Below are 9,334 nucleotides of genomic sequence, written 5' to 3'. Positions count from 1 at the left end.
CCGATCAATATGAAAGTGCTAATGAGAATAAACATTTAAATCGACCACTGATCAATTGCCATCTTCTGACTCATTTGAAAAAAGATTAAATTTTAGCATAATTTTTTTTTACGATTCCTACGGATAAATATCTTTTAGAAAATAAAAAAAAGTACGTATGAAAATGTCAAATTTACGCATTCAATTTTGAGCCAAAACATAATAAATGATAATTAGATCACACATACTGAGTAGTAGGAAGTTAGGTTATATATAGGAGTGATGAAGATTAGGAAAAAGTCATACGTCTACATAATCGATGTTATTTCAGAGAGTCTTTGAACGCCAGTATTTAGAACAAAGATTATATATATTTTAGAGACTTATATTTCTGATTGTTTTGAAAATGTTATAATTGGTGCCGAACGTGAGGTCTGTTAAATGAGGGATATTTCTTTAAGCCTTAATAATACTAAATTACTAGGCAGACGTGGATGTATGTAGTGATATAGTAACTCACAGAGTCCTATGCATTGGCAGAACAGAATCATGTTTTACTTCCAAATCGTTGCAAATTCAGATGGTTTTTTTTTCTATTAAATAATTGTAAATACAACAGTATGTACGTACGTATCTGTAACTTACGTATCTATAATTTACGTATGTATCTGTATTTTACGGATCAAGATAATTTTCTCTAAAATATAAATAATTCTTGAGTATAAAGACTCTGTATATATTTTCGTAGCTTTACGCAAAATTTTTAACTTAAAAGTATTGCACAACACATTCAATCAAAGGAGATTTCCTCCCACACACGCCCTCACACATGCTCCATAGATTGTTTTAAATAAAAATAAATTTTGTATTTTTGCTTTTGACTATAAATTCATTTGTAAAACACACAAACAATATCAATTTTTCAATATATCTAAACATAATTCTATTGTTGTTGCTGTTGCAATAAAAGTTGTTCGAGTTCGTCAGCGGATCGTAATAAAAATGCTGCACTTTCTCGGTATCCAGTAATGAGTTGTCGCACAGCTGTCATTTCACCACCGCTTAATTTGTGCGTTAATAATGGCTTTTGTGGTTGTGGTCCTTGTTTCATACTCAAGTCTGTTGGTCCTAACATAAAAATTAAATTAATTGACTGAATTAAAATATTTAATATTAGAATATTGTTATTGATCTGACCGTTTGGCAATAAACTGGAATTTTGTGATACAGCTGCAAGATTAAATGCTGCTTGTTGTGTGTTGGTGGATGGAAATATCGCACTTGTTGGTGGATATGGACCAGTCGCTCCAGCTCTTTGAAATGCTTGCGTAAAATTTGGTCTATACATTGCAGTGGGTGCTGCAGTTCCAACAGTACTACCAACTCCGCCAGCTGCTAATCCATTCATTGTTGTTACGGACGATGTTACTAGACTATTTGCTGTTATTCTAAACAAGAAATAAATAAAAATTATGCATCTTTGGCGAACAGGTGTAATATAATAGACAAATTACACAGGATACTGGTTTTTACTTGGACAGAGAGTGACAATTCTAATATTCAAAATAATTTTAAGGCTTAGAATACCTTTAATATCCTAAACTCTTGCAAAAGCGACTTTTCGTACTGTTACGATGAAGTTCTATAAAGAAAATTCAAATTTACCTTTTGTGATTTTTTAATTTTTTTCCTACGTAATAATATCAGAGAAAAATCCTAGCCGATCTGTGGCATTGACTCAGAATTAAGTTTAACTAAAATTAATTCAATAGTTTTTGTCTGAAACTGGGTAGAAGGATACAGTGACTTTTCTTTATAGGTCAAGCTGAGTTTGCATTACGTTGTTTAAAACTAGTTTGAAAATATTAAGACAGATTCTCCAAATAAGTTCCGATTAAATAACTCTCCGAATAAGTCACTCTGTTTGGATGGTTATGAAAGCTATAACAAAAAACTTCAGTGTTCTTCAAGGGCTGTCTCTGGAGAAGAAGTCACTTTTAATATACCAATCTACCCCGAGTGAGAATTGAGTGAAATTCATAAGATTTCTGTCCAAGATATTTCCGTTTATTAACTGGAGCAGATCTATCGACCAAGAGACAAAAAATATTAACAGAGGCTATAGGACTGACATGTTCATAATACAAAGACATCCATGATGCTATCAAACAAAGATCTTTTCGAGAGACTTTATCGAAAAAGATTCAAAATGTACAAAGACATGAAGAAAAGTTAGGATCATTTTAAATTCTGTGGAGAAATTAAAGAAGCTCCAGAGTATCTATTCAGATTCAAATAAGGTTTTCTCGATGTAGAATTAATCATACAACCTAAACGGAGAAGCACAAGAGATATTTTAAGGCCACAATTTATTCAATAAAAAATATCTCACCCTAATCCTTGCGATTTTGCATCTGATATTAACGATAAACCTCCTCCACCCTTGCTAACTGGCGTAAGTGTACTAGACGGCGTAAATGAGGACGTTTCGGTGGTTTCAACTTTTACTCCAGATGTAACAGCACTTGTTGTGAAATCCATACTTCGATTTGGCGTGACTGGTGCTGTTGAATCTGTTGTCTGTATTACAAAAAAAATTGGTTTAAAATTTAACTTGCTTTTTAAATTGATGAAATTTTTATATACATACAGTTGCTCCAGGAAGCACTGGCATAGGTTGACTTACAGGCTCCATTCCCATTCGCATTCGTTTTGCATTCATGCTCTCATTCTCACAGGCTGTTGCTAATATTTGTTCGGCTTGTACTGAAGTTAAATGGGCAGGTGTTGGTCGAGTCTAAATGTAAAGAAATAAATTTTATTTTATTAAAATATTAAATATGAGATTGAAATGATTTGTTTTTTATTTGACTTAAATATAATCAATATCCTTGTCTCATAAGTTTATATTTCATATTTCGACAACAAAAAGATTTTGCTTATAGATAAAATAAATTGAATATTATACATATGTTTAGATAATATAATTCTTCCAGATGGTATAATTTCTTTAACCCTCGCATCATTTTTAAGACTGCTCTTATGAATGAATATAGTGTCGTTGGCGATATTAACTTTTATTTGAACAAATTAAATTATTAAAAGATGTAATTTTGTGCTTTTGAAATTCAAAATGATGAGTTAAAGAAATCAACTATCAAAATTTCTACCCACATTGATCAGTTTATTATCGTTTGACTAAAAATTAAAAAAAAAATATTTACCGCATCCCAAGGTGTACTTGGATCTCGTGCACGCTTATTCCGCCTACAGGATTTTAAATATGTTCGTATTCGCTTTCGGGCACGTTCTGCAAATTCTGGAAACTGTCTTGTACATGAATCGATAATTGCTTGTATTTTTTCTTTTGGTTGTTTACTAATGGGTACCATTCTATCCAAATTTTCATCCACGAATAGTCTTACAAACATCTGTAATTAAAAAAAATATTTTAGTTTCTTAAAATGTCTGATGATTTCAAACTGATATCACAGGTAAAAAACCTTATTTTCTCAAAAATTATATAGATTCATTTTGTACGATACAAAGTTAAAGGTCCAGCGTACCAGGCTGCAGCAACCAAAATATTAATCAGTCTGTTTTCAGCAGCCAGGCGATACTATATATTCCTGGCTAGATGCACCTACTTACATATAGTCAGATGGTTGTCACGAAATCATAAACACGTAATGTGCGGTTTCTGATAAACCCTTATGTATATGTAATATTGGCTGCTATGGCAGTGGCTACTATTATATTATTCATTATTAATTGGCAAAGAAAACCGAAATTTAAAATTTGTATTTACATTAAATGCTTTCAGCCGTTCTGGATCATGATGAGAATGCGTGTCAATTCTTTCATCACTTTCATCATCTTCGTCATCTTCATCTTCCTTGTTACCGCTGGACGAAGTTTCATCATGAGCAGATCCAGTTTCTACCATTACAGGACTCTGTAAAATTAAAAACAAATTCTAAATACCAGAAAGTATAAATGATTTTTCATTAGTTCTAAAAGACACAACATTGATGCGGAATATAATGGCTTCAGTCCATGTAGCTACAAATCCTGCTATATTTCATTCTTGTGTACTGTGGGTCTAATTTTACTTCCAATCGTCACACGTTAGTCGCTAACGAAAGAAGAAGCCTGCGTTTCGATTTTACCGCAGTGCAATTTTTCCACTTTGATATTATTGCTATAACTAACATTATTGTTACTTACATTTGGCTCCCGATGTGACGGTGCCGGTGGCGTATTTGATGGTTTCAACAGTCCACCTTTATTTAGTCCAAGTGCTGAATGATAACTAGCCCATAAACCTGCCATATCTTCGGGATTTACACCAGCCAATTGTGGAAGTTCTGGTATTAAACCGCCAGCAGGAGCATTGTTACTATCAACTCCACTGCCATTATTACGTCCACCTGTAAAGAAGGAAACATAACGACATTTGGGATGAAATTAGATTTTGCGATCGTATTGATAAAACTCAAGAAATAAAATGATAAAATCAAAATAAATAAATAAATTAAAAATATTTCTATTTACCCGACTGCAAAGTATCGTTTGTAAATGTGTAATGGGACTTAAATCTATTTTTCTTTCGGAAGTTATTCTTACGAAGGCAGAAAGTTGGCGATATCATACTTTCCCCGAAGAGTATAATATTTTTATGATAATGGTAAAATACATTTTTAAATGATTTTTAAGACATTCACTTTAAAGTAAACCTTTGGAAACTAATGAAATACCTGTATGCGCTAGTTTTATTATTTTCATTTCCACCACTTCCTAATACTCCCACCTAATTTACAAATTTTCATTTTTGTGTAATATTTTTACACTTTTTTGGGAGTGATTGAATCAAACATCATTTAAAATTTATTGCAATTATTATCCATTTAAGGTTGTTCCCGAGCAAGTAAGTGATTCTTAAAAGACAAAACAACAATTTGATTTCTTTGTTGTTTAAACCTCGGACTTTCGTGGTCTGGGACAATCAAAACGAGTGTCTATAAAACCAAAAACTCCATGTTCAAGCGTTCTGACCTAAACGGATAGCTAAAAAGAAATACCCGCTTTTCACATTGGGTCCAGCAAAAAGAAATAGAAAATGGGTTTGTGAAATAAATAAAAAATAGAGGCATTCGATGAGTTTTACGGATTAAGCTGTGAATTAAGCTCGTTTGAAGAAGTTTTTTTTTGTATCTCTAAAGCAAAATAAATTTAGAATGGTCGAAAATTTAGAGCTTTTTATTTTTGTGATTTTTGCAAAAATTTAATAGCATTTTTAAGTTGTGATCAAACCAATCCATCGAATATTCTGATTAACCACGATAATAAAAGAAGAGCTTACGGGGGCAAATCGATTTCTATTTTCCGAATCTCTAATGTTTATGTCCGTTTTGAATGGCGGGAACAATTGGTAAGCATGTGTACTTCAGTTAAACTAATATAATTAAGTAAATCTAAACTAATATTATAAGTTTTTTTCATATATTTGTTTGTTATGGGTAAACTCAAAAACTACTTGACCGATTTAGAAAAGTCTTTTATCTATAAAAAGCTACATTATCAGCGAGTAACATATGGGTATTATATTTTTCAAAAAAATAGGGTAAAATAAAAAATTAAAACCCATGAAATTGTGAACCTACAGAAATTGACGAGGGAAGTGGGTAACTGCTAGTGGGTACATAAATAGACACCACTATGGTATTTAAAATTACTTTCTAAAAATAATGTTCCTGAAAAGTTCTTTTGTTACTTTTATGTGTGTAAAATTTGCAGTCGGGGAGTGATAAAAAATGCCATAAAAATATATTTGCTAAACTAAAAATGCTGACCATGGTTGAATTGCTCTGAAATGAAGTATATCTATGTTCTGTTTCAAGTACGTATTTATTTTGTAATGTGTGTGTTTCAGTCCAATTACAATTAAAAACAAAAATACCAAAAAAGAAACAAAATGACAAAAATAAAAGTATATCAAATAACAAAAAAAAAACATAACCAACAAAACAAATAAATAAATAAATAATAAAAACAAAAAACGATTCCAGAGGATTGTGTTTTGATGTTTTACCTTGTGTAGCTTGATTGTGATAATTCCATGCGAGCAATATCATCTTGAGTTTGTCACCATCTTTCATCAATGAGCCTATTAATAATACCAACCAAGAGATAACAATCAATAATCGAAAATCAATATTTTTTTGGATGATTTGTGTCTAATTGTATCCACCGTGTTTAACTACGATGTATCTACTTCAAACATTACTACAATGCGCCAATATAGAGTTTTCCGTTATAACCGCATTCAGACAATAAAATGATACTGATTTATAGAGAAACAAATTCTAAGGTGAAAACTCCTTAGACACGCTTTGATCTGTTCCACACTTAATGAGATAATCACAGTTAGTTATTTTAAAATTAGACCAATAATTTCATTACGTGTACGTTTTCATAGAGAAGTTTTTGAGTATCCATGGGGGATAGAAAAAGTGCCCTTTTTCGATCACTACAGATACTAAGAATATGTTTTAGGAATGGAGACGTCATTATAATAATTCGAATTTGTAATAGATTTATTGGTGTAGAAAATTACAGTTAACAAAACACTGATTACCTCGTTAATGTAAAATCGAAATGCCTAAGGACTTGTTTTTCCTAGAATTTAGTTTATTTATAATTATGGGTTACCCGTATCATTATAATGTCCAAATCCAGCCATTTCGAAAATCTCTATATTTCGAAGAAAGACATTTGAGAAATTATCGTTATATATCTACGCAGTTAAATTGATGGTTTTTTCAACAACTAAGAAAATACTACAGTTGTTATGAGTAGGTGTAATTTTCAACGAAATCGTATATCACTTATTAATTTTTATAAGAAATTCTGCTGTACAAAAATAAAACTGTTTTTAAGATTAAATTGATATAATTTAGTTTTCTAGAGCCTCAAGTAATGAAACTATAAAGCAAAATAAATGAAAGAGAAGAAATAAAGCTAAAATCATTTTGTCATTTTCTTCTCTTTAGAAGAAATTGGCGATTTTTATCGAAAAAAACTTCAGAGCTTAAACAATCTCTTAAACTCTAAAATCTCAAAACATACAACGGGCACTCCTTATAAAGGTAAGGTAAGTTGTAAAATTTTTCATTGTGAAAAGAAAGAACTATTATAACCTGATTAAAAATTGTTATATGTTTCTAAAATTATCCAATTTTCGAGTTGGTCTTATTTTATCACTTATTAAGTTTTATAAGTAATTCAGCAGTGTAGTACAAAAAACTATTGAAGCTATAGCATAATAAAATCTAGATATTTCCTCAGCAAATAGCGGTTTATTCGCGCGGGCCAAACGAGCGAATTTTCTTTGAATTAAGTAAAAAAAAGAAAGGAAATGACTGCAATAATAAAATGAAATAAAGAAGATTTTTACCGACTAAATTTCAGAATTTAAACATTGGCTTAAACCTTAAAATTTTAAAACATACATTCGAGAAGTCTTTATTTGGGTAAGGCACGTTGCCAAAGTTTCCATTGTAAAAATAAAGAGCTATCTATTAATTTGGTGTATGTTTCAACAAAAATTTTTCAATTTTATATAATCCGGGTTTATTCTTTTTTTGCCATATATTTAAAGTAACATATATATTCGTTTTTTCTTTTAAGTGAATAAAATGACAATTCTCAAACATCCATCTTTTGTGGGAAATAACAATCCTTTAAAACTTTAACATTTAATAACATTCTTCTTTTATTTGAATTCGATGAAATATACATAAAAGCTGTGCTTTGTTGACATATAATATTTTTTTGAAATGAAATTCGCGCAAAGTTAAGTAAAGCAAACAAGCAGAAATATTAAATTAAATTTTGACTCGAAGATGAATTTAACACTTTTTATTGGATCTTTTAATTTAAATGAAATTTTATAATCAAAATTTAATTTGAATATTACTTTAACAGCATATTTTTTCCATTCACATATTTCCTAAATTATTTGTTATAAAAAAACAATTTTTTACCAGCATAAGGATCTTCTTCTTGAATTTCGGGAGGTTCTGGCGTAGACATATTTTCCTAGAATAAAATAAATTAAATTTTTAATAAAAAATGCGTAACATTTAAAAGTTTAATGCAAAGTAAGTTAAAGTTAATATTATTAGTAGTATAAGCATGAAAGCAAGATTAGGAATTTTTATTGCCCAGATTTATTATAAAGTAATTAACAACATGATTAATTTTTAATTAGTAACACACGACCAAAGATAAATATTATATGTATGGGAGAGTGTTGTACCTTGAATCGTAATTCACATTTATATTTTTTATTTTAATATAACATAATAATAATAACAGTCTCTCCTAATAACACCATTATTCCGATACACTGTCTAATTTTTTTAAGAGTTGAAAAGCCAAATATGTATGGGACTCAAGGAACGAGACCATCCTGTACCACGGCTCGCAAAATATATAGGAAGTATGTTATTTAAACATAAAACCCTTCAAGTTTGTCTTTAAGGTATCTTCTTTTCTAAGCTTCTAGTAACAGTTTCAACTGCTTGATTTATTGACCCTGTTATTGACTATGGTATATTAAATGGTACAAGACGTTGTTTTGATCCGAGGTACATTACAGTGTGCCTTTTCAAATTTTACATTCTCGTTTTAAACTGAAATACAGCATAATAAACTAAACTAACCATCAACTATCAATGATTTCGGTAGAATGTGATTGATTACAGAAACCACAATAGTCAACTTGTAAATAAATAAACTTTGAAAGAAAATTTTTTCACCAAAAAGTGAATTTTTATTTTATTTGGAAACAAAAAAAGTTCACGAACAACTATATTCTCGGTTGCCCTATTGCTTGCATGTAAAAGGAAGATTAATTTTAGGTACATTGTCATTCAGGTACAACACTTTATCCTATTATTAATATATTTATTTTTACATGCGTACTTTAGCTTATCAGTTTGTTGCAATGGCAATGACCGGTTAGGTTTTAAGATAAAAAAAATTCATATAGATAATAATACAAGTACCTATTTTTAATTTAATTTTGTATAATTGCATCATGTTTGACAAACGTGCAAAAAAAAAGATTAAAAAGATATCAAATGAAGAAATATTTTTTTAAATACTTAAAACACACGTACGTATGAATACGAAAAAAAATTATAGTATAATAATTATAAAAAAATTTCGAGCAGCAGAGCTCTAGCACTTAGGCCATTTTTCTAATTTATAATTAAATAAGGTGATAAATAGCTTTTATTAAAGCATAGTATAAATTTTATTAAATTATAGCCTAAACTTTCAAATCTCA

At 29.9% G+C, this 9,334-nt stretch overlaps 1 protein-coding gene across 1 annotated transcript in view; it reads right to left on the bottom strand.

Moving 5' to 3' along the window:
* Positions 1-717: 717 nt before the first annotated feature.
* Positions 718-9,334, bottom strand: part of LOC123296291 (nucleolar protein 4) — a 133,473-nt gene continuing 124,856 nt past the window's right edge. Inside the window, exons 4-12 of the mRNA XM_044877788.1 lie at positions 8,025-8,079; positions 6,071-6,145; positions 4,207-4,409; positions 3,788-3,934; positions 3,204-3,410; positions 2,630-2,776; positions 2,372-2,559; positions 1,177-1,427; positions 718-1,107 (exon numbers count right to left, since the gene is read on the bottom strand). Coding sequence (XP_044733723.1) covers positions 923-1,107; positions 1,177-1,427; positions 2,372-2,559; positions 2,630-2,776; positions 3,204-3,410; positions 3,788-3,934; positions 4,207-4,409; positions 6,071-6,145; positions 8,025-8,079 — 1,458 coding nt within the window. The 3' untranslated portion in view covers positions 718-922. The remainder of the gene's footprint in view (positions 1,108-1,176; positions 1,428-2,371; positions 2,560-2,629; positions 2,777-3,203; positions 3,411-3,787; positions 3,935-4,206; positions 4,410-6,070; positions 6,146-8,024; positions 8,080-9,334) is intronic.

The sequence above is a fragment of the Chrysoperla carnea genome, chromosome 1 (genome assembly GCF_905475395.1).
Source record: "Chrysoperla carnea chromosome 1, inChrCarn1.1, whole genome shotgun sequence".
Lineage (NCBI taxonomy): Eukaryota > Metazoa > Arthropoda > Insecta > Neuroptera > Chrysopidae > Chrysoperla > Chrysoperla carnea.
The sequence above is the reverse complement of the archived record's forward strand: the minus strand, read 5'-3'. Positions and strand labels throughout refer to the sequence as shown.